At 37.2% G+C, this 26,901-nt stretch overlaps 1 protein-coding gene across 3 annotated transcripts in view; it reads right to left on the bottom strand.

Annotated features, from left to right (window-relative positions):
- Znf385d (zinc finger protein 385D) overlaps positions 1 to 26,901 on the bottom strand; it is a 416,968-nt gene that overhangs the window by 308,158 nt on the left and 81,909 nt on the right. For 2 of the 3 annotated variants that reach the window (XM_055599063.1, XM_055599064.1), the window contains exon 2: positions 19,865 to 20,007. The exons of the other annotated variant lie outside the window; for it this stretch is intronic. In XM_055599063.1, the coding sequence (XP_055455038.1) occupies positions 19,865 to 20,007 (143 nt within the window). The remainder of the gene's footprint in view (positions 1 to 19,864; positions 20,008 to 26,901) is intronic. 3 annotated transcript variants of the gene reach the window in all.

Below are 26,901 nucleotides of genomic sequence, written 5' to 3'. Positions count from 1 at the left end.
AGTGAGTATATACCATGTGTGTCTTTCTCCTTCTGGGATACCTGACTCAGAATGATCTCACCATTTGCCTGCTAATTTCATGATTTCCTCATTTTTAATTGCTGGGTGGTATTCCAATGTGTAAAAATACCACGATTTCTGTATCCATTCGGTTGTTTCCAGGTTCTGGCTATTACAAATAAAGCTGCTACAAATATGGTTGAGCAAATGTCCTTGTTGTGTATTTGAACAACTTTTAGATATATGCCTAGGAGGAGTATAGCTGCGCCCTGAGGAAGCACTATTCCTAATTGTCTGAGAAAGCGCTAGATTGACTTCCAAAGAGGTTGTACCAGTTTACATTCCCACCAGCAATGGAGGAGGGTTCCCCTTTCTCCACAACCTCTCTAGCATGTTTCATCATTTGAGTTTTTTTTTTTTATTTTAGCCGTTTTGATGGCTATAAGGTGAAATTTCAGGGTCATTTTGATTTGAATCTGATGGCAAAGGATGTTGAACATTTCTTTAATTGTTTCTCTGCCATTCTATATTCCTCTACAGAGAATTCTCTGTTTAGCTCCATACCCCATTTTTAAATTGGATTACTTGATTTATTGCTTTTTAACTCCTTTAGTTCTTTATATATTCTAGATATCAGCACTCTGTTAGATATAGGGTTGGTGAAGATTCTTTCCCAGTCTGTAGGCTGTTGTTTTGTTCTGACAACAGTGTCTTTTGCTTTACAGAAGCTTTTCAGTTTCATGAGGTCCCATTTATTGATTGTTGCTCTTAGAGCCTATGCTGTTGGTTTTCTCTTCAGGAAGTTGTCTCCTGTACCAATGAGTTCTAGGGTCTTCCCCACTTTTTCTTCTAACTGATTTAGAGTATCTGGTTTTATCAAACAAAGATTTAAATTTTGTCACTTGTAAGAAAATGGAGGGAACAAAAGATTGTCATATCAAGCAAAATAAGTCATATTTAGAAATTCAAAAAGACAAATATGTAGGATCTGAAAAAAAATTGGATTCAAAGCAAAAGGAACACAGTACCTGGATATCAACCTGGAAGGGGAAAAGAAGGAAAGGGATAAACAAGAACAACAGTGGCTGAATATGAATGCATGGAAGGGCATCACACACTTGTATATAAATCCCATACTTTGTACTATTAATACATGTTAATGAAAATAGAAAACCACAATGACTCATATATGTTTAGTCCAATGGCCTCTGAACATTTTTCCCAGTGGAGATGTGTGTTGATGATGGAATTGTGGCCTATCAGTGGAGGGGTGTATAAAGGAAAACATGCATGTCAGTGTGTATACCATGAGCTGCTTGCCCTGCCACAGTCTCAGACCTGGGAACAGCTGTACTATCAAATTCACACCCAATGGTTAGCAGTTGTCCAAATCTAACTGCAGCCAAGGTTGTTAGACTTAGTGGTAAAATAAGCAGCTGTTGAGGGGGAGGTGGTACAAGCTGTTGAGCACCCTGGCAACTGGGAACAAGATGTTAAGATGCCCAGGAATTGGTGGCCAGGGAGACTCCTGCTGTTCCTGTACTTGCAGTCCCCCACAGAAAAAATGGGTCAAGGTCTTACTATTTTAGTTGATATGCATGTTTCTCATGGAATTCGGTCTTGATAAACATTCAAGCTTCTCTTCTACTTCAAAATAGTGTGCACTCGATGATGAGAGTTTAAATGAGCTTTCAAAGTATATTTCTGGGTAGCAGAAATGCATCACCAGTTCACCTGCTTGCTGTATAATCAAGAAAACCTATGTTCAAGTCTCAGAAACCACATAAACTTTGAGTGGGCATGGCTGCCACCCTGTAATTGCAGCCGAGAAAGGTGATGACTGAATACTGAAGAAAGCAGGCTAATGAAACTTGCCATGTGGACAAATTCTGGGTTTGACTACAAGACTCTACCACAGTGGATTAAGTGGAAGGGTCATTGAAATTTCTAAACATCAACATTAGGCAAATATATGCACAAGCACATATGCAAACATTAATATACACAAAAACATAACACACCACATATATTTATATTACATGTACACACACACACCACAAAATACATGAAAAGAGAAAAAAAAGTACTGTTTTAGGGGTATTCAGAATTCATTTGGAGGAACTGAGAAGAAAGGAGAAAAGCAGCTAAGGCCACCACATTGTGTGTTTTTGTAGGGATTCCTTTTACAGACAGCAGATTGCTATGTAGCCCAATGTGACTTCAAATTACTGGTCCTCCTGAGTCAGTTTTTCAAATACTGGGAAAAGATGCATGTACCACCATACTTGGTTTCAAATAACTTTTATAAAGAATGAGAAAAGACACATAATTTTTAAGTTCCAAAACCAGACCACATAAACAAGTACAGTCATGAGTTTGGTTATAGTAAGAAAATGAAGAAAAGAGGAACATATCACTAGCTCTTACCTATCTATCATTGTGCTTGCTGACTGTCATGGCTGAATTTGAACTATCCCTCACAGGACCATGCGCTAAATATCTTCCCCAGTTGGTGACACTATTTGTGGGCGACGGTTTTGGAAACTTTAAAAGTGGGACATTGAGACTGTCTTTGAAGGCTACTCCTGGCTTCTGGTATCTTCTTCAGTTTCTGCTTCCTGTCTGACATGAAATGAAGCTTCTCCACTGTGCACTCCTGCCACCATGATGCCATGCCCAAGTGTGGACCCAAGAAAGTTTGGACTGGTTTCTCAGAAACCATAAGCCAAGATATATCATCCCTTCTTTAAATAATTCTCTTAGGTACTTTGGACAGCAATATAGAAGTACAGTAGTACATTATGAGGGGAACTGAACTTCACAGAATGCTTGGTACTGTGTTCCATGCTGTCATCCTCACTCTATAGATGAACTATATGTTAATGAAGGTAAAGAAGCTATGCTTACATCCGATCCATGTCCAAAGATAAACTATATATTTGAAAGTGCAGTCACAGGTCATGGATGAATTTTGGTAGTAATCACCACTAATGTGTTCAAAAAAGACTAGTACCAAGGTGTCAAACCCTTCTGTACACAAACAGCTCATTTAAAAACTATGGCAAACCTTGAGAAAATAGGTGTGAGAGTTATCTATAACTGTCAAGTTGACAGAACCTAGAATCAACTGGGAAGTGGGTTTCAAGGAGGGATTGTCCAGATGAGGTTGGCCTGTGGATGTCAATGAGAGATTTTCTTAATTTAGTTAATAGATTTTCTTAATTTAGTTAAAAGATTCCCTAAGTAGGGAGACCTCTATTGTTTAAGAGTAGAGAAAATGAGCTGAGTGCAAGCACACATGTGAACAACTATGCATCCGTTTCTCTTGTCCTTGACTGTGAAGGTGATATAAACAGCTATTTCGAGTTTCTGCCACAGTGACTTTCCCAAATAATGTACTGTAACATAAGCTGTACTTTGTTTAGATTATTTCATGACAACAACAGAAATGAAGCTAGAATATACAATAACTTTGATAATCTTAGGTTTCCACTTTGCTCAAAGAGAATAATGTATATTTTTCCCCTTCTGCCTCATCAGGCCTTCACAATCTCCTCTACTTCTTTCCTCACACAACTTGAGAATGGATTAAAGCTGATTTCACAGTCAACAGCTTCAGCATAGTGTGAAGCACTGTAAAGTACTAGGTCATTACGTATCCTGATAGATGTATCTTCTCTCCTGCTTTACCTAATGGCTCACTGGAATCAAGGCTGAACAGAATTGAAAGCAAGTCCAAAGCAGCATTTCTCTATCCTGCCACTTATAATATATTACTGGTGACATTCTTAATTAGTAATCAATTTCATATATATATATATGAACCTATGTATATATATAGGTTCTAAGTGAAACAGAATGCCAAAGAAGCAGTAGACATGGAAAGTTGTAAGATTTTTAATATTATATCTAAAGACAATCCAAATATACAGAATAATCTATATCATTAAAATTTAAATATAAATTTATTAAATTGTACTTTCTTTCTAAGGACTAGCATATTACATATTTGTTTACTTTTCACACTTATTTATTTGTTTATTTAGTGTGTGTGTTTGTGTGAGTAAGCATCTAATGGCATATGTGTAGAGGTCAAGAGACAACTTGATGCAGTGAGTTCTCTCCTTCCATCATATGAGCTCCCATGATCAAACTCAAGTCTTCAGTCTTGACACCAACCTTTCTTACCTCACAGTTCTAAACCTGTGTTTTAAGGGGACGTCCTAAAAAGCATACACTAAAATAACACAAAAATTCAACATATTTTCTTTTTGTGTAATGTATCATATTTAGTAGTTAATATTTCTGAAATTATTAAAGTATATATCATTAGTATTTGTAAATATTTCCTTAAAATAAAAGTTTAGCCTTTTTTGAGATTATAATTACCCCTTCCCTTTTCACCCTCCACACCCTCCCACAAACCCCTCCTTATTCTCTCTCAAGTCAATGTCCTCTTTTTTAAATTAGTTTCAACATGATGTTTTCATTATCACTTTACAACTTCAGGATATTCTAAAGTAGCAATGCACAATCTTACCTCACCTAACCCTCACTTTTTAGTCATTTCTCTATTTCTCCCTCCTTCCTTATCTTCTATTCTTTTCTCTTCTCTGTTCCCTCTTATTTCTTTTCTTTTCTTTTTTTACTCTTTGACCTTCTTTCCTCTCTTCATCATTTTCTTCTTCTTTTCCTTCTCTTCCTTCTATTTTTTCTTTCATAATTCTTCTGTACCTTCATCTCTATTATTCCCTCCATTTATATTCTACCATGGCTGTAAACCTGTGATTATTTTTCAAGAGAAGTTAAGGCCTAAAGTTGCAGATAGTTACATATTATCTATCCACACTTATACATTTCTAAAATAATTGTTTTGCTTTTCTTCTTTTATCTGTAAGTCTGTTTCTTTCACTCGTGGAGATAAATGTGGTGATAAGAAAGTTTCTCTCTACTTTCCATAGTTTAATTTCTTAAAATACACCACTTTTCATTTTAAATCTAGCTTTAGAAAACAGCCTAAAAACTGGCTGTGTGTATCATCTGTTTCTGATTCTGCAGGCTTAATAGAATAAAATAAGCATTGATCCCTTCTCTTATGAGTGCTATTAAGAAAATGGGTTAAGCTTGCACCATTTAAAATATTATTTAAGATTCTTTATTAAAATTTATACTAAAGCATTTTTTCTCATTAGGAATTTACAAATCTAGAGAGTGGTTCATGTAATCTCCTCATGAAGATGTTTTGTAGACAGTGAGGAACTTAGGGACACTCAGGTGTCCCTAAAGCTTCAATCTGCAAATTGTTCTTTGGACAAATTGATGTAGAAAGAGAGGAGAAGTAGCAAGCATGTTTACAGTTTCCATTTTTCTATAAACCTTAATAATCACTGGAGAGAGGAACAATTGCCAATTAAAGTCAGTATTATTTTGTAAGAATCTGTTATGATTACTTCAATGAAATTTCTCCAAATGAGAATTCAGCATATATGATGGATATTAGAAGGTGACAAAAGAATTGAAAACAAACTAACAAGCTAACTGTTGCCAACATGACCACCTGGACAAATGCAGTGTCAGTGAGCTTGAAGTGTTCCAAGAATAAGATAAAGATATGAGTGACATCTTACCTAATCTTTAAAAAGCTCAGGAGACATATAGCAACACTATATTCTGTTTATAGGTAAGGAAACTGAGGCACAGAGACAAAGAAACTTTCTGAACATTGTGTTTCTGGTACAGCAGTGAATCAATAATACTATGGATAAAATATTGGTTCCCAAATGCTTTTTTCTTTACTCTTACTAATCAATATGCAGTTTTGCCAGCACACATGTATCTTAGCAGTGCAGAATCTGAGCTAAGAGCATATCAGTTTTGGAACCACTTTTCTATATGGAATGAGAATATAATAGAAACAACATATGTGACATTGCCCATTTATAACTTAAGAGTATATGCACTTGCATATACAAAAGTAGTACACTTTAAGAAATTATTTCAAATATGGAAAGCAAAAAGAGAGAAACACTCTTACCTCCACTATTAATTTCATAAGTGATAGAAGCAGACTTACAGATAATAGAAGAGTAAACTCATTATTTTAGAAATTTGTAAGTATGAATAATAATAATATGTAACTATTGGTGGGCAAGACAAGGCTGCTCCTCAAGAGAGCATCAGTACAAAGTGTTTTGCATTGACCTTTATGAGACAAAAAAAAAAAAAAAAAAAGCTTACCATACTCAAGGATTTTTAAAGGCAGAGGCCTCAAACCAGCCCAAAGACTCTAAAGAAGAAAACTGAAGAAGATATCAGAAGATGAAAATATCTCCCATGCTCCTGGATAGGTAGGATTAAGATAATAAAAATGGCCATCCTATGAAAAGCAATCTACAGATTTAATGCAATTACCATCAAACTACCAACAAAATTCTTTGAAGACTTTCAAAGAACAATTCTCAATTTCATATGGAAAAACAAAAAAACCCATATAGCTAGAACAATCCTGTAGAATAAAAGATCTTCTGGAGGTATCTCCATCCCTGATCTCAAGCTGTCTTGTAGAGTAACAATAATAAAAACAGCATGGTACTGGGATAGAGACAGACTGTTGGATCAATGGAATCAGAAGACCCAGAAATAAACCCACACAGCTACGGATACTTGATTTTTGACAAAGAAGCCAAAGACCATACAATAGAACAAATATAGCATCTTCAACAAATGGAGTTGGTCTAACTGGATGTCTACATGTAGAAAAATGCAAATAGACTCATATTTATCACCCTGCACTAAAGTCAAGACCAAGTGGATCAAAGACCTCAACATAAAACCAGCCATACTAAATCTGTTAGAAAAAAAAAAAAGTGTAGAAGAGCCTTGACCTTATTCGTAAAGGAGACAACTTCCTGAACAGAACACCAACAGCATAGGCTCTAAGATCAACAATAAATAAATGGGACCTCATAAACTGAAAAGCTACTGAAAAGCAAAGGACACTGACAAGAGAACCAAATGACAGCCTACAGACTGGGAAAGGATCTTCAGCAATCTGCATGTATTCAAGCCTGCAGGACAAAAGAGGGCTCATCATAAATGGTTATGGCCACCACGAGTTGCTGGGAATTGAACTCAAAATCTTTGGAAGAACAACCTGTGCTCTTAACCTCTGAGGCATCTCCCTAGTTCCCCAAAATCTGAACTTTCACCATTTATATATTCTTGAAAAACTGGACAAGTAGCAGTTAGATTAGAGATTTATGCATTACAATTAACGATCACCTATTTTCAGTACCCCCTGATAATAAAGAAATACATTCAAATTGGGGTTGGGGGTAGTCAGGAGTAGTTTGTAATTTCCTCATAAAGCACAACACAGAGAAACTATTGACCTGAATGTGTCCATTCATGTGGGCAGAACATAGCAAACAGAGCTTCAATCCTCTGCCAACTCAAGTTTTATCGAAACAAACACACAAAACAACTGTTGCTTTGCAGGTAGATGTGCTGGTTATTTTTTTGTCAGCTTGACACATTCTAGAGTCATCTGGGAATAGGAAATCACAATTGAGAAAATGCCTATAGGATGACCTATAGACTGTAATCAAGAACATTTTCTTCATTAATGACTGGTAAGGTAAGGCTCCCCCCTGAGCTGGTGGTCCTGGTTGTATAAAAAAGCAGAATAAGCAAACCATAGAGACCAAGTCAGTAAGTAGCATTCCTTCATGGCCTTTCCTTTAGTTCTTGCCTCCAGTTTCTTGGTTCGAGTTCCAGAAATAAGCCCTTTCTGCTCCAAGTTTCTTTTGTTTGTGGTGTTTTTATCACAGCAGTAAAAAACTAGATAATACAGTGGCAAAGTCACATAAATGTCTGGGCAGAAATTGTGCAAAGATATTCTAAAGAGGTAAAACTCGATGTCTGTACATTCTCCTATAGGGAATTCTTTAGAACTGAGGATGCTCAATGGCTTCTAGTGGAAAGAGAATCGATTTCATTCAGGGATAAGTTCCCAAATAGGTTTCCACTCCCAAGTGATCAGTCCTGGATACATGTACATATGAGCAAAGCAAAATGTCCTCAGTACTCTCTCTCTCTCTCTCTCTGTGTGTGTGTGTGTGTATGTGTGTGTGTGTGTGTGTATGTACAACAAAGAAGAGATTATAATTGGGGACATAAAAGGAGTTGGATGGGGAGTGAGCAGGATATATATAAAAGCAGTGTTCACGTATAAAATTTTTCATTTAAAAATTTAAAAATTAAATTAATTACTTCGAAAAGAAGAAATACCTCTAACCTAATGTATAGCAAAACTGGCATTCTTCTAGTTTCTATTAAAAAAAATAACCTGGAAATAAAAATCAAAACAAGTTCTCTTAATCCTATGCAATCACTCTGAATCTGTTTATGAAAAGCTAGTTCTTTCAAAATAATTAACAAGGTCATTAGAGTCAGTATTGAAGTATTGAATCTAATATTAACTTTTCTACTTTATTGGTCGTCTAGATTCAAGATGAAATGTGAAAGAAGAGGTTTTGGCTCAGTGAAAGATAAAATGCAAATATCTTACTTTGAGGTTCCTAGTATGTGTTGATTTACAGGCTTCAGGGAGAACCATTAGCCACTGCCACACTCCTCCAAGAGAATGAAACTGAGTCCAGCTAAGATAATGAGTCAAAGTGAATTTGTGGCTCTCTTTCACTTTGTGCAAATTATCTAAAGGCCTACTTCAGCCTCTTTTAACATGTGTATGGAATTCTAGCTGGTCACCACATACAACAGAGCAACAGCCCACTTGTGAGAGACCACTACTTTTATAAAAGAACACGATGATTAATTATGAAAAAGAGTAAGATGAAGAAAACATACAAAACATATTTAGGAATATATGTATATACATATATGTAACAATACTTAATTTAAAAAGTTTATGATTTTGAAAGAGCAAGAAGGCACATGGGAAGGTTTGGATAAAGGAAAGGGAAGGGGAAAATGATGAAATCACAATCTCTCTCTCTCTATTTTTTGAGACGCTGTTTCCCCGTATAGCCTTGGCTGTCCTGGACTCACTTTGTTGACAGTGATTTGTAGGCCTCAAATTCACGGAGATCTGCCTGCCTCTGCCTCCCCATTAATGTAAAAAAAAAAATGTAATTTTTAAAAATGTAGCCAGTGTTAACAAAAAAAAAAAAAACAAAAAAAAAAAAAACAAAAAAAACAAAGGAAGGGAAGAAGGAGAGAAGAGAAAGGGTGGGTAGAACCGGGAGGAGATGGGGGGATGGGCTATAGCAGGAATACAAGGTGAATAAATTGAAATAAATAAATAAATAAATTTAAAAATATGTAGCCAGTGGTTCTTATTGATTTCTAGAGAATAAAATGAGTCTTAGGTGTCTATGAAAACTTCTAAATGCTCAGTTTCCCTTTTGTACTTATTTCAATGCAGACAAGCATTGCTGGACAAGGTGTGTGTGACCTAGCTTTGAGAAGCTAACTTCTGAGGCATTAGAGATTAATCAGCTCCTTTGACAAAATTCTGACAGCAGATTAAATAACCCACTGTCATTTAGACAAGAGGCTAGAAGGCTACTGACAACAGGTTCTCCACGGTTGGATTAAGGGTGATAAGAAAGAGCATCATCATTGCTCTTTGAAAGTTTGTTGATGGAAAGGTACAGAAGAAGCTTTCCTCAAATGATAGTAGAATAAATATATATTCAGCTCTGTTATAGAATCTACACCAATTTTGACTACAGGGTACAATGCAGTGACTCTTGCCATTTAAAAGACAGTCTCACACACACTCATGAAAAATAAACACAACTTGAAGACATTACAAAAACACTTCACTGTAAATTTTGTCCTAGCAGGTCTGTTTCCACAGACTTCCTTGATGTCTATCATACCCATGCTTATCCTGTTTCAACTCTAGAGACCAGTGCAAAGTTAATATTGTAGTGTTACAGATGATGACATACATTCTCTGAAAATGATAGTTTCAAATGTAGAAGTCAAATCCTTTAAATACTAATATCAATGGGTTTCATAATTTCTCTTTGTTTTGTTTTACGTTGCTTTCTTATTTTTGTCTCCAAATGTCAATGTATCCAGCAGCTTTAAGTTGCTACTGGAATGGGATTTTAAAAACTGATTGCCATGTAATTGTTCCTGTGTCAATGATAGCCTATGGACAGTGTAAATGTTTGTGTGGGTGATGTAAAACATGCCCTTGAAGTTTCCATTCATTATCATCTAATCTCAGCCACAATCTTCTTGGAAAATAGTCTTCATTTTTAGAGTCCAAGTTCTAAGATATTAATGTTTATTTAATCACTTAACTTGTATGGCATACCAAAGTTCTGACAGCTGGTTAAAGAAGCTTCCACCACTTAGACTGAAGGTTATCTAGCTCTACAGCACACAGTTAGGCTCTGGACTTGAATTGCTGAGCCTAGAGTCAAGCCAAAATTCAACCATTGATTCCTATGTGGAAGCAAATAACTATCTTTCTCAGAGTTCAATCTTCTTTCCTGTGTAATTTATATAATATCTATGACCTTCAAGGCTCTTAAGAAAGTAAATTTAAATGTAACAAGTGAAATAGTGTTTCCTTGAATTTGAGTAACACATAATTTTTTTTGTTTGTTTGTTTAAAAAGCAGTATATTCTATATTGGCATCTTCCTTGATGTCAAGTATTTTGAGAAGCATGAAGAGGTCCCAAACAGTTAATATCCTTATAATGAAGGTTCTAATCTCTAGTTGGACACTTACTCACTGTCCCTGGATCTAATCAAGTAAAAACCAGATTGGCAGGTATCAGGTCCATTGTAAAGCAATTGCAGCAAGAGCCAGTAAAAAGATCAGGTGACTCAAAGTCATTTTCTTGTTAGGGCTTCTAAAACAATAACCCAAACCAGGGTTGTTTAAACAAAAACAACAAAACTATATTATTTTCTCTTCTGGAAGCAAGAAGTCTGAACTACAGGGTTGGCAGGGTCGTTTCTTCTGGAGGCCGTGAGTGGGGTGTGGACTTCCGGCGAGCCTCGGTGTATCTCCCATGGCCTTTCCTCTAAATGTGTCTAGGTCCATAACTCATTAGGTCCTACCTTTCTACTTTCATTTTAATTAATTATATCTTTAAGTGTCCCACTAGAATTCAGTGGGGGATAGTCCTTTAACGTGGGAATTTTGAGAGGCATAATTCAATTCAACATAAAGCAAACACACAGAGTTTCAGGGTTTTTGTTTGTTTGGTTGGTTTGGTTGTGCTTTTTGTTTTGTTTTAATCATTCTAGGATTTGTTTGTTTGTTTGTTTGTTTGTTTAGTCAAGTAAATGACATAAAGGCAAAACAAATTAACATTAAAAGCTCCCTTTCTTTCTGAATGTATCTGCATCTAAGAAAGAGTGTGCGGAGTAGAGATGGCCAGGTAGGACTGCTGAATGAGCTATGAGCTTCAGTGTTTTTAGACTGATGTTCTATCATTTTCCCATAAACTTAATGAATAAGACAGTCAGTCAGAAACAGATTCATTATTTTCAAAGTTTCATCTCCTTATGACGAAAGCAGTATCTCAAAGCATTTGCATGTGGGTGTATGTGTGTGTACACAAATATACACTGTGTATATATATGTATATACTGTGCAATAGGCTTTAATCATTTTCTCTGTCAGGATAGATGGAAAAGCAGCTAACTACCCTGATCACTACTTAAGAAAGAAGCTTCAAGGGGAAATAGTAAGAAAACGTGTTTTGTTCTTTACACTCTGAATCAAAACAATTCACTAGCTATTCAGACAGTAAACAAATGTTACAAAAAGAAAGAAAAAACTTGTGTGCTATGCACTTCTTGAGACTTTTATTTCCAAGCTTGGGTAGTCTATATTTAATGTTTTTGTGTGTTTCAGGACCATTATAGTGAGTCACTTGTCTTTTAGAAGTTTTTGTTTTTATAGGAAGCTGCCAGGCTCAGCAAACAGGCTTGGATATTTGTCTCCATAGGAAGTATGATGAAAGAAGACGTCATAAGCAGATGTTTCTGAAGAGGCACTTCTATAAACATATGGCACAGTTAATTTACACAATGTAATCTTCTACATTTGTCTACAAAGGGTGAGGTGCTTGGCCATAAATACCATATTTATGAATGCATCTTTCACCTACGTACATGTCTCCCCCTCAGTTGTGACTAAAGAGGACAAGATTGGTTTTTCAAAAAATAATTTCATCTTCACTTCCTACCTATTTTACTGGCAGTGGCAGTTCTAGTAACTCAGAGGAGTTCCTAATATGTGAAATCTAATCAATATTTCTTTGAACTAAATATACAGATGTATACATAACCTCCATTTCTATCACTCCTCTCATTGGCTGAAGGAATGGGTGTTTTCCCTTGACTTTCGAGGTAATAACACAGTCACAGAAGACAGTAATAGTTCATGGAACATTATGTATTTACAGTTTATTTTTTTTCTTGGTGTAGAAACTCTCATTCATGCTAGGCAAGCATTATATTGACACACATCAGCAGCCCAAATACACACACACACACACACACACACACACAAACACACACACACATTAAAGGAAAAGAGAAAATGTACGCCAGCCAGTACAGTGGTGCTGTTTGAGGATTCCAAATCTAAATTGCTTGGGATTTCTAATTAAGGGTCTTTTCAGAATGTCAAACTGGTGAATATTTGCATACATAATGAGGTAACTTAGGGGTGGGACACAAGAGAAACATAGATCATTTTCATTTAATATGCACATCATTTATATAGCCTGGGGAAGATATTAAACAATATTTTTAACTGTCATGAATCTCATTGGCGTATATAAACAATTTTCCATCTGTGATATCATGCCAAGGCTCACAATCTTTCAGATTTTGTATTTTTGATTTAGGGTTGATCAACACACGCTTCAGTCCTAATGGTGGAAGAAATGGCAGCTTCTTGCTGTATATATCTGACCATGAATTTGAAATGATCCATTTTGAGCCCTGTATTTTAATCAATATTGTAAGTGAACATTTTGACTTCAATTCTGGAATATTTTCTATAGCTTAATCTCATTTAATCTGTTTTTTTTTTCTTTTAACATTCTAAAATACCTGATGTCATGTGTTCTTTCTAAACTTACATAACACAATTGATGGATATTATAAAGGATTGACTTTAGCATCTATTTTATAGAAAACCTCTGGGGATTTCACATCACTGTCTTATTATACAATAAAAATAAATGAATAGATATGCCAACATAAAATTACAAATTAGAATTTGCTACATATTTAATGCTGTGCTATGCTTCATCATAATTACTTAAATGACTAATTCTGACTGTATAGAATGAATCTAATATGTGAAACAGTGAGTGCTTAGATTTTGTGTTTTCTTATTAAGACACTTTCTGTAACTGTGCTTTTTCATGGCATGAATTGTGGGTATCTCTTCTATTGATTAATTGCTGTGATTTTTCTCTTCTATCCATTTATCTGTATGTGTCTGTCTTTCTTCGGCTAATTCATTAATGAACTGTTTGCTGAGTCTTTGCTGTGACCCAGGTTCTGTATGATTACCTTAATTAACAATATTATCTAATAACAAACATAAAATTTTCCATTGTAATGCTTACCTCAGAACAGAAAAGAACATAGAATAAATAATGTTTTATATTGGAAATAAAAAGATAAACATAGAACTGACCTCTGATCCCAAATCACAAATGAGCTCTTAGGATGCAGTTTCTTTTGAACACACACAATGACCTCTTCTTTCTTAGAGGTCTTCTAGCAGAACCTTCAAAGAACTTTATTTGATCATCTAAGTACAGGTAATCACAGAAACTTAACTACTTGTTGAAATTCCCTTCCTGCTGCTGTGATAAAACATCATGGCCAAAAACACCTTAGGAGTGGAAAAGGCTATTTGGCTTCTAGTTACACATTATAGTCCACCCTTAAGGAAAGTAAGAGCAAGAACTCAAGCAGGAATTTGAAACACAAATAATGGAGGAATGCTGCTTGGTAGCTTGCTTGAGGAGTCATATACAGCTAGTTTTCTCATACTATTCAAGATCACTTGCTGAGGGAATGCTGCTGCCCACAGTGGACTGGGCCCTCCTATATTAATTAGCAATCAAGATTAATTCCCCACAGACATGCCCAAAAGCCAACCTGATCTTGGTAACCCCTTCAGTTGACAGTCCTTTTTCAGATAAGGTTGTGTCAAGGCGAGAGATAAAGCAAACTAGAATACCACTTTCCCCCAATGCTTTTCAACAAATGTAATGAACTGCTAAAATAGGGCTCCTGCTTACAAAGCTTACTGTCTATATTGGTGTTTTAATATCTAGATGTTTTGTTTTGCTTAGGGAAGACTGTTTTAAGGAGTAACTAATCAGCTCTATCAACTCTGAAATAGGAACAATAGGAACTGCATTCTCGCCGTCCTACTGCTTTAATCTCTCTATCCTCAGCTCTTTATCCTCCCTCTCATCTTTCCCCCTCTTTGTTTTCTTTTCTTCCTTCTTTCTCTTCTGTTTTATTCTTTATTCTTCCCTTTTCTCCCCTCTAGCTCATTGTCCTCTTCTTCTAGTCCCCACTCATTCATCGTTCTCTCATACTCCTCTTTATCCCCTTCTCTCTCTTCCCTCTCCTGCTCATCTTCCCTTTCTTCTTCATCATTTTCTCTATTCTTCTCTTTTCTTCCTCTTAGTCCTCTTTCTTTGTCTTACTAGAATTGTAAACTTGGAATGTAAATTGATCAGACATATAGCCAGGTCTAACAAATGTCCCATAAGTGGATCAGTCAAAGCTGAATTGCCTTTTCCTTAAGTCCATACAACATTATATTCAGGAGAGCTGCAGCTTATAACAGATGCTTTTGAATAAAATTGCTTTCATTGGGCATATTTTTTACAGTAAGAATGATTCAGTATGACTATAAAGTTTGTAAAACAAAGAAATCATTGAATAAGCAAACACAAACTCATTCGTGTATTTTTCACACCAGAGAGAAAGTTAAGCCACTGAGGACTTAACTAGGGGTTTCACATCTGAATCCTCAGGGTTTGTCACATGGCAGGTCTTCAGCTACTATTTGCTGAATGAATGCATCACACCCCCACAGATATGAGTACTGTCCAGTGCTTGCATCTTCTAGCGTGTCCTTCTACCCTCTGAGGTTACAGGTTCTCTAGCTATTCAGCTTCTCCTTTCTCTGTTCAAGAAATGAGACCACATCCACCTGAGGGGTCTTTCCCTTTAGCACCAGTCTATTTCTAATTGTGAGCTGCACTAATATTGTTTTAAAAGTCAATTCCTTCCAGCTCCACAACCCTCTATAATTTCTCATTTTAAACATCCAGAACTACTGACTATGAATCGTCATTTTAACATGATTTCCCCCAATTCATATGAGAAGCACTGGTATAAATAGCATAAACTCCTCTTCTTTGTCCCAGACTGCCTCTTTTCTCCCTCCCTCTGCTGCCTCAACTGACAGATCTTCTAATTGGGCCTGAAAAGATAGCTCGGTGGATGAAGGCACCTGCAGCTGAATCTGACATCCTGACTTGGATAACTGGAGCTCACATTGTAGAGAGAAGCAACTACCCAAAGTTGTCTTCTGACTTCTATGCATGCAGCATGCATGCATACCCACACACATAAATAAATATAACAATAATAAACCTTTTATATTAGAGTTTCCAAGAGTTCATATTTATAAGACAGAAGAAGATGAGAAATTAGTGTCCACTGCTAAGTTAGATCTTTTTCTTTCCAAGTTGTTCTTTCTTTCTCTCACTTCATTGTCTCCCTTGTCCCCTCTCTTCTGAAATCACCCTTTTCATGCTAATTAATATTTTCACATTAAAAAATGGTTATCCAGAGCCAAGTAGAGCCAGCTTCCCCCTGTTTCATTCCTAATCCCCCTGTGATCTCTAAGGTTGTCCCTGGATCAGGAGAATATTTATTTACTGAATACAAGGCATAGACAAGTCCATTCAATGATTTTTTAAAATCATTTCTTTACTCAGGACAATTAAACATGGAGATATGGAAAATGAGATGTGGAGCCAAGGGTCCATCAGTCTTCTCAATACCTATAAAGGTGGCAGCTTTACAAGGACATTTTAAATGCTTGTCACCAACACCTATTGCATTGCATTTCCCTTCTAATTGAAATACTCCTCGAGTTAGGCTCATCAAGACTCAGAAAGTAGTTGCAACTTCTAAGCCTCAGAAAGAAAGCAATTTAAAATTTGAAAAGCTCTTGAAACAGAGTACCTCACCAAAATTACGTAAGCAGTAGCTGTTGGTCTTTCATAAAGTTGGTTTTTGGCTTTTCAGGCAGTGTGAGGTGTGTGCTCCCTCTCCTGGCATGGGCCTCAAGTTGTACCAGTCATTGGTTTGCCACTCCCACAAGTTTTGTGCTCTCTTTACCTCAGCACATTTTGTAGGCACAAGAAATTATAGGTTAAATGTCTTGTGGCTGGGCTAATGTCCCAATCCCTGCACAGGAGGCCATGCCTGACTACAGGAGATGGCCAGTCCACTTTATTCTTAAGGGGTGAAAACAGCCCCAAAGAAGATGAAGAGATTTGCTCAGTGGCAGAACACATAGATATTTTTTTTTTTCCTCCTGACAAATGATACTCAAGTTTTTAATGTTTCCCAAGAGGCAAATTCCCAATGATCAATCAAGTTTTTTAATGTTTCCCAAGAAACAAATTGAAAGTCTTAAATTAGGCTTGAATAATCTGGAAATATTGCCCAGATATAATAATATAATGCTGACTTGGGACTAGCATCCCAGGATGCTAAGTGATTGCCCAACCCAGGTAAAGCATCTTGATGAATTACACCCTCGGTATTGGTGAGAGCAAGCTGTTGCCAGGAGGCCACTTAATCTAAAGATAGACAAAGAGATCGGGGAAGGGAGCTGTGAACCTGCAGTGTTGTCATTTAAGAGTAAAGCATTTCAGTGTTAAGTGAGTTTTCCTCCACTCTTCTTATAAGACAAATAAAGAAACTATAGTTGTGGAAATGTCATTTTTATGCTTTGTATTTCTACCTAGATCCATTTCTTTCTTTTTTCCTTCCTACCCCACTTTCTTGCTTTCTTCCTTTTTTTTTCAGATAGTTTCTTTCATGCTTGTATGTTTCTAACCATCTTTTATTTCCTTCTCTCACCTGCGAACTTTTCTTTCCAACAAGTCCCCCTCCTATGTCCACAAATTTTTAATGTGTGATACACTGACTTTAATTGAGTTAACTGCATTAGCATGTAAGAGAGGTTTCTTACTGGAGTATAGACCACTTCTCAGTGACTACACCACTCAAGTATGACTGGGCATTTTTGTCTCAGCTGGGAACATCTTTGGTTTAACCTGAAACTGACCTCCTCTTTTCTACCACTGTCATGAACTTGGGCAAGTACTCAACCCTGTTCTAGAAAACTTGGGGTCACAACGCCACAGCTAACAGAATGTTTTGTCTTCTGTTAAACTGTTTTCTTGTTTGCTTGCTTTATGTCCTCTTGCGACTACCATCCAGGATATAGTCTTTCTTTGTTCTTTGCCTTTTAAAGCTATTTGTAAGATGTCTCACAGAGCCTTCTCTGTGAGACATTTCTCTCTCTAAGTAGTCCAAACCAGACTGTCAATTCAAATTTTGGTAATGCCCAGTAATCTCAGGGTTTCTATCTTGCAGAGAACATAACATGACTCTCTTTCCCCAGCATTCATTCACTGCCAACAGTCCCTCAGGTAGAGGTGGGGCATAGTCTATGATGAAATATTAGTGGTCAGTACCATACGCAGGTCTTAGGCAGCAATCCATCCTTAAGTGTAATAATTACATGGATGCATCACTACAGTGAGTTTGTCAGTGCAACAGCCATGTCCTATCCAGAAGCCATCTTTTTCTAATATACTTATGTATCTTCTAGCTCTTTTATTCTTTATACCCCTTCTTCCACAGTGTTACCTGAGTCTTGGAGATGTGATAAAGTTAAGCTATTTATGGACAAGCACTGCCATAAACCCTGTCTCTTAGTCTCATCTCAACATTAACTGCTTTCCAGTGTAATAACTTTTCTTTCTTTCTGTTGTTGTTTTTGCTACAAAGTCTCTCACTGTGAGACTAGGCTGACCTTGGAATGAAAATATTCCTGCCTCAGCCTCCTGAGGGCTGGGATTACAAACATGCACTGCCATGTCTAGTTTAATAAGGTTCTTATGAAAAATTTTTTCCACCTAAATACAAAGTGATTATTAGATATGCCTTTGTCTATTAGCATTGACTAGCATATTATTGGCATTTACATAGTATTTGTCATATTCAAAATCCCTTTGATAGAACACTATTAAGGATATAAGTCCTCCTGGATCTCTGTTTTCTTGAATGGCTTAACTGTGGGCAGATAATTATTCTTTTTCTTAAGTTCATCTCTGGGTAAGCAGCTGCAACCAGAAAAGAGTATTATTGAGCTTACTGGGCACTGTGACCTCTCATCTTAATCCTCTTTTCTTTGCTTGTCACTGATAAGCCCTGCTCTGCACTGCAGCAACCGCTGAAAGCTGAAGCAGGTGATACTCAGGAAAAAAGTCACTCACTTGTTCCTAACCTTGATAAGTTCACTTTAGTTTTGATCATAGGAATATCTCGTGGCACACAAACATACACAAAAGAATTATGATAAATATGACTTACAGGCATCTTAAAAAGTAAAAGCATGAGCAAGAAAATAATTGAATTTGTTTTGTCCAAAGAAACAAAGTGATTTAGGAAACATTTGACCTGATTCAACTTTAACTGGGAGTGAATGTTGTGGTAAGGTGATGGGGGTAAATACCAGAGTCCTAGTAAGTAGCTTTAGGCTAAGGAAAGTGATTCACAAGTTAAGCTCATCACACTTGGAATTTATCAGACTGCTTTTTTTTTTCTTTTTTTTTTTTTTTTTTTTAGATTAAATAACATTTTGCCACTCATGCACAGGAAACCTGGGATAGGAGATCCAACAGCAACAAAGAGAACAAAAAAAATAATTGTGTTTATAAAGTTGAGAGGTAGGAATCCATGAGTTTAGATGGAAAGAGGTCTCTGATTTTAGAGAAAAGGGCGTCTCTAACTTTAGTAGTTGAGTGAGGAGCTAGAAAGTGTATAATGTTACAGTTGAGAAAATAATCCTACGGTCCCACCCAAATTTAGTGTTGTCAAATGACAGGAGCATAGCCTCTGGGAGAAGGTACTAATTAAAAAGTGAGGGACAACTGAGCCTTCCACACAACTTCTGCATTCGGTTATTCCAGCTTTCTGCTCTCATACAAACACAGGCACACAGACACGCACGCACACGTACGCACACACACACACACACAACCACTTCATTGAACAAGAACTAGAGACAAGTTGAAAACACGAGAGTTGGGGGCATCGTTCATGGTCCCACTTATTAGGAAGAGGCATAGATTTGAAGCAATTTAGAAGACTCATGTGTAAGAAAGCCTCATTGAAATTCAAATTTTATACTACGTAATAAATTTGTTGAATTTCATTTGGGCAAATTGCAAAAAAAAAAAAAAGTGGAAGTTTTGTCTGTTTTACAAAACAGATTCTCACAGATGACATTAACTCATAATCAACCAACGAATTCTCTTTTCATCCCCCTCCACAAAGGAGCCTGCTCCTTGGACATTATCTTTCTAGATGGACATCCAACTTCATCATGGCATGCAGAAACACTGTGGGATAAACAACAGCTCAAGAGAGAAGCTGGAACTGAAACATTCCAGGTTTTAAGCTTTCTTATCATTCATCACAGACAGGTGCAAATCTGGATCTCATACTCACTGCGTTAAAATTGGGAAACAGGTTGACTGCTGCTGCAGTGTCAATAGGAAAGGGAAGAAAGGGCTTAATATCCAATGATGGCTGCAAAGGAGGGGCTGGTGGTCGGCCCAGGGAGGGGAGAGCAGGACTCTGGCATGTACCACCTGTAGAGACAAGAGCAAAGGGAATGATCAGGAATATCTAGCACCCAAAAGAGAACACTGTGATCTTCTGGGAGGTGGGAAAGACACACAGTCTAATCACATCAGCTAGGATTTGGCCAGTGAGTAGCTTTGCTGTTGGACAACCAGAAACAGGTGAACAGCTTCTTTGCCTGGGACTGTTGTTATATGATTATGTAAGAATCACTCAACATTTCACTCTCCACAACTTGTTTTTGTTTTGCTGCCTGGAACTCGGGTACTCAGTACCAGTCAGCCATGCATCACTAACAAAGCTCTCCAGAGTCTAAGGGAAACCCCCTACAAACCCACATTGCTCTCCCATTTCTCATTGCACACTAACCTGCTCAGCATATGCTTCAAGTCTGAGTGACGATTTTGCAGTACGGCTCTTTTCACCAACTCAGAACTCTGGCAGAATAATGACATGAAACTGAACCATAAGCCTTACCTCACTGCCCTGGCAACAAGAGGATTAAAAAAGGCAGCAAACCCAGCATTACAAGTCCTACAGCCCTGAGCTGTTCAGCACCATGGAGCTTTGACAATTCAACAACTGCCTGTCTCCACCCCAGTCAAAAGTGGGAGGAATTTAGAAAGGCACCAATGAGCAGGCAAGGAGAATATTACACCAACAAAGATCCCCCTCTGCACAGCAGTGTGCAGGCAGCTGGTTGCAAGGAGCACACAGTTCTGGCCCCTCTTTTCAGACTAACTGCATTTAAAGCTGCAAGGACAGAAGCATAGCCTCAGTGTTCTGTCTCTCATATTTGATAACATTCCAAAACATCAATTTTCTGTTAATTAAAGGCTGTTTGAATCCTAGGAAACTATTAAAATATGCTAGCTTTCTTCTAATCTGAGAGGCATGCAACAGACTGTAAAAACCTGCTGGTGAGAAGCCAAGAAGCATTAGAAAAACAACACGCAGTGAGATATTTCTTGACTCATGGAAAAGAATTCTCAGAGACAGAAAGCAGTAGGCAAGGGCATGCTGTGCCACTTACTTTCAAACTTTCCCAGTTTGAGAGCAGACTAGACCACAGCCCCAAGTACATCATCTTCACAGATCCCACACCCTGTGGCCTTTGTCCTACCCTCTAAATTCTATCTGGTATAGTTCTGCTAAAAAGAAGAAAATTTTAATACCAGAAAGTCAAGCCATATGCACAGGACTTAAAAACTCCGAAGTTTAAAATCTGCTTGAGCCTAATGAACACAATCATAATATTTTTTGTTCCAGTTTGAACTTTCCCCTTGAAATATTCCCCAAGAACAAGTCCAACAAAGTTCAAAGAAGCACAGCAAACTCTTTGTTTTGTTTGAGTAAAATATAGGCCAAGGAATAGAGGACAGATGTTAAAGCAAAGAAAGATAAAAGCAATATATGGCAAGTCTATTTCCACGAAGACACACCATAAACTCATTTTATTATCCACCTGGTAGTAGATTGAGTGTGGGTGGATAACCATTTCTAGAGAAGCAGTCCATAAAATTTCTGTGAAAAGCCTGTCATGAGTTTTGTATTGCTAAAAGTTTCCTTTTAAATAAAAAGTTGAAGAACTCAAAGTTTTAGTTGACACCGCTTCAGAAAACAGAGAGGTAAAATGTGGCTAAAGTCTGTTTAAAGTATCCACAACTAATATTGAGCTTCAACATTTTTAAATTTTACTTCTGGAAGATATTAATATAGTTCTGTTATCCTCAGTAGTATGTTTGATCTTAAAATTCCTCAAATATTTAAATACTGACATCATATTGTGTTAAAACATCATAACAAGTTATAACTTCAGTAGCTATTTGCTTCCACAGACCCCTTCCACACTCATAATTACAAGAATTTATAGCAGGCTGAATTTCTGAAGTTATATTTATTTGAAGTTATATTTTTTAAGTTCTTTGTTTCATGATTCAGGAGAAGTTGATGAATAGATTACTCTTAATCTAGCATGGTATGAGGTACAAACAATAAAGAATATGTTGTTTTGTTTCCAGGTAAGTATATATACCAGGTACATATTTGATTTATATCTGTGCATACAATTCAGGAACTTATACCAAATAGAATTTCTTGCACAATACATGAAAAGACCAGATAAGAGTTACAAAAGTTTGAAATGCTGGAAAAACAATGCAGATTCATTTTGTCTCCTCCCACTTTCATAAAGAGAGAAACATGCAGGACCACAGACAATCAGGAACCTGGGACAGTATGTTATTTGCCACTCACTATGAAAGTGCAAATTCAGTGTTATCTTAATTGGCAAATTCTGTGTTGTCAGGGGCTCATTTTATTTATAATCTTTATCCAAAATGTTTTGCTTGTTGAAAGCCTCACTTAAGGACATATTAATATACTTAAGACAGCAACTCAGTGTTTGTATAAAGTAGAGCTTCATAGTTGCATAAGAGTATGTTTTTTGTTGTAACTATGCTATACAGATGGACACATTGGTGTGTCTCCACAATGTCAGAGCTCATTGATCAACAATAATTCATAAACTCTGTTGATTTTGTTGGCTGTTATTTTCCAGGCGATCTCAATTTCCCTTGGTATATAGATTGACAATCCTGGGTTCTTTTATTCCAAGCTTCGTTATATTTACTCATAAATCATATATTACATATCAGATGGTACTTATAAACATATATGAATATATGTGTGTGTGTGTGTGTGTGTGTGCTATAAACTAAATAGAAAAGTGGTAAGAAGGCTGAAGTCGAATTCACAGAGTCTAAAGGCATCTTGCTAGAGGCAGACACTGAGGCAGGAAGCTGATACCATACAGAGTCTTCTTGGAGGTTAAATAGAAATGATGTTAGAGTTGCTGGAGAAGCATGGGTGAGGCCACAGAGCTGGTACTGGGCTAAGCTTCAGAGGTAGATTGCGAGAACATGAGGCCTGTGAGGAAAGGTACAGGAGCATATCCAGATGGGTCAATAAGTGGAGAGATGTTTGAGTGGATGGATCAGTTGCAACTAAAGAGGGACTGTGTCAGCAGTAGACACTGAGATGAGCTGAAGTCCAAGGGCCATTTAGAAGTTTTCTCTTAAGGTATTACATCCAGGGTGGTCACATAAGTCAATGAAGCCAACCCCACTGCAGTATTAAATGGAGTCTGGTTAATGAGATGCAGGTGACAGTGTTGTTATCTGACATAACAAATAAAAGCTTGGACCTGACTTTATTGTTATAGTTGCACATGTTCCAATGTTCACCTGGTCCTAATAAGTTTTTAAGGGTGGTATCATTTTACTTTTAGATATAATATCCTGTCAGTCTGTGAGTCATTGGTAGTGCATGACAGGTGTTATGTGATAAGCATATGACAAAGTTCAGAGTTGCCCTGCTTTTAATTTGCACTCAATAGAGTGTCAAATATTGTTGTGAAAGAGAGTCACCCACTGTAAAAAATCAATTACTATTTTTGAAAACTGTAGAAGAATGGAATACTGTCTTTGCAGAGGACAGAACTTGCTCCATGTGGAGTTCATGACTATGTCTGACAACTTAAAATTAATCTCAGTCTTAACTTTCTTCCATAATATTATAAATACTTCCATCTATCATTTTATAAATACTTGCTTTTATTCTTTATCTGGGCCTTTCCTCACCCTTGCTGGAGTCGTTCATTCAAGCCCACATGATTTCTTCTCCATGCTAATGCATTGTGGCTTCCTCCTTCTTCCTCTCTTTCTCTGTCTTTGTCTCCCTTGGTCCTCTCTCTCTTCCGAAGTCCAGAAACTTTAGCCACACCTACTCCATTCTGCTCTGCCCAGGTATAGCCTATTTAATCAATCAATCAATCAATCAATCAATCAAGTAAATATATCTTAGGCAAGTTTACAAAACAAAGATATGTGTAACCAGATCTTAAGGGCCAATAACAGGCACCAGACCAACCCTCCAACAGGTATGTATGTATACAGTTTTAGAAAATAACGTAAGTTTCTGACTTTTGGGAAAAATATATCTCATATTATCTAGTCAAATTCATCTATAGTAAAGTACATGAATATATGTACATATGTGTATATATCCACATTTTTACATGTGTATTTAAAATATTTACTTATATATATTAATCACTGATAACTTGGAGCATGTTTAATTAGATGGGAGAGATAACTTTCAGACTTTTATTTTATGGTTGGGTAACTACAGGCAACAACAATATATTGGGTATTTCAGAAAAGCTAGAAGAGGGAAGGGTAAATAGAATTGGTTTTACTCAGTGGCTGGCTCTTTGACCTCCCCACCCCCCAAGGGAGAAACAGTCCTGTTAGGCCACAGAGGAGGACTTTGCAGACCTGATAAAACAGGGTCAGATAAATGGGGAGGAGGTCCCCCCCCATCAGTGGACTTGGAAAGGGGAAGGGCGAAGAGGAAGGAGGGAGGGTGGGATTGGGAGGGAATGATGGAGCAGGATACAGCTGGGATACAGAGTTAGTAAAATGTAACAAATAAGAAAAAAATAAAAATTAAAAAAAAGAATTGGTTTTTACAGATGGACTGGGGCAGGGAGAATGAGAATGGAAGGGTGGGGTGATCAATAGAAGAAAAGAGTATTGGTACAGACAACTGAAATTGAGGAGAAATTCAGCAATGTAGAAACCTAGGGTAGTGAAACTCCCTGGAATCTATAAGAGTGACCCTAGTAGCAGGAACCAACCCTCTTCCATAATCAGGCAAGGCTTGCAGCAGTGAGATTGGGATACCAACCCAGCCACAAAACTTTCAACCTACAATATGTCCTTCCTGCAGTATGTACTGAGGCAATGGTGGCAATGACTGGTCCAATTTGAGGTCCGTACAGCAAGAGGGAGCCTATGAATGTCACTTATTGGATGGCCAGCAATCAGAGGCTAGGCAGCCCAGAGTCCCAGGTTAGAACCAAATACAACAGGCATAAAAAAGAAAAAGTCAATGAAATGATTAATATAAATTGATGCCTAGCTTAATTGTCATCAAAAAGTCATTGTCCAGCAACTGACAGAAACAGAGACCCACAGCCAAATAGTAACTGAAGCCAGGAGAACCCCAGAGAGGTGGGGGAGGAAAAAATTTTAGAAACCAGAGTGTTGAGGGCAACACAAGAACATGAACTGCAGAATCAACTAAGCAGGGTTCATAGGGCCACACAGACTGAAACCAATCAAGGATCTTGTATGAGTCTGAACTAGGTACTCTGTATAAATCTTATGGTTGTTTAGGTTGGTATTTTTGTGGGATTCCTAACAGTGGGATTAGGAGTCTGTGTGCTTGTGCCTGTGCTTAGAACCCTTTTCCTCCTATTGGGGCAACTCATCTAGCCTTGAAATGGGGGCCTTTGCCTCATATTGTTTTAAGTTTTTTTAAGCCATGTTCGATTGTTATCTCTGTGAGGCATGCTTGTTTCTTTTCTCTTTTTTCTTTTTCTTATGGGAAACAGAAGAGGAGTCTATATAGTGGAGAGGGGAGGTGGGGAGTTCTTGGAGGAGTGGGGGTAATAGAAACTGCAATCAGGATATAATATATGGAAAGGATAAAAATAAAATAGACATCTGAAGTAGATGGAGGGAGGGAACAAGGTAGAAAAGGGGGCGGGAGCAGAATGAGGGGAGATCAGCTATGGAAAAAGTGAGGTGAAGCCTGTGAGGGAGAATGGAAAATGTCATGTGGAGGAAATCTCTGGGACAGGGAAGCTACTGGGAATCTACAGTGGTGACTCTAGCTGAGACTCCTAACAGCAGCATGGCAGTAGGAGGGAGTATATGGAGCCTGAAGTGGAGGTTTTCAGTGGAGGAAGGAGAACACCAAAACCTTCCACCCAGCCAACCAATGACTGGCCCATCTTGAGTCCCATGCCATGAGAGAGAACCCAGCACTAACACTACTAATAATATTCTCTTATTTTTGCAGACAGGAGGCTAGAGCATAATAGTTACATAGTGGCTTCACAGAGTGGAGATTAAAACAGAAAGGAGACACATAGACCCACTGCCAAACACTAGGCAGAGCTCAGGGAATCTTATGGAAGATGGGGAGGAAGGATGGAAAGAGGCAGGGAGGTCAAATACACCACAAGAAAAGCTGCAAAATCAACTGACCTTCATCCATAAAGGATCACAGAGACTGAACCACGAACCAGAGAGCATCCATGAGATGGATCTAGCTACCACCCCACCCCCATATGTCAGATGTACAGCTTGGTCCTCATGTGAGACCTCTAACAGCAGGCACTGTCTCTGACTCTGTTGCCTGCCTTTGGAGTCCTTTCCCCTAACTGGACTATCCCATCTAGCCTCAATAGAAGAGGTCAGTTCAGTCCTACTTGATATACCAAGATTGGTTGATATCCATGGGAAGTCTCCCTTTCTCTGAGAAGGACAGACATAGAGGGTGGGAAGAAGGAGGGGAGGGGAGAAACTGGAAGGAGAGGAGGGAGTTAAAGTCTTTTAAGTAGATAAATAAATTAATTAACAAAAATAAAATAAAAATAAATAAATTAAAAACTTAAAAGGTGGAAGTAACACATTTAAAAATTTTACCACAGAGAAATGATAAATGATTCTAAGTAAATATTTTACATATATTTGAAATGTATACACTTATTGAAATGTCAGACCCTATTACCTGTTAAATTTTAATATATCAATAAATAATTTTAAGTCAAAGAATAAATATATATTTCAATAAAGCGATGATTAATTTGCTAAACTTATTAAAATATGTACAATATTATGTACTGAGAATACTGTGTACAATATTAGATTGTAAAGAGTTGTTTGACAATAATCTAATTTGATACAGCTGAAATACTACTTACATCTATTTACAAATATTTCTAATAGAAATATTTGTCATTTGTAGAACCAAGCATGATTTACAGCCTT

This window comes from Psammomys obesus, unplaced genomic scaffold (assembly GCF_907164565.1).
Source record: "Psammomys obesus unplaced genomic scaffold, mPsaObe1.curated_primary_1811, whole genome shotgun sequence".
NCBI classification, from domain to species: Eukaryota; Metazoa; Chordata; class Mammalia; order Rodentia; family Muridae; genus Psammomys; species Psammomys obesus.
This window is presented reverse-complemented; position numbering and strand designations above follow the sequence as displayed.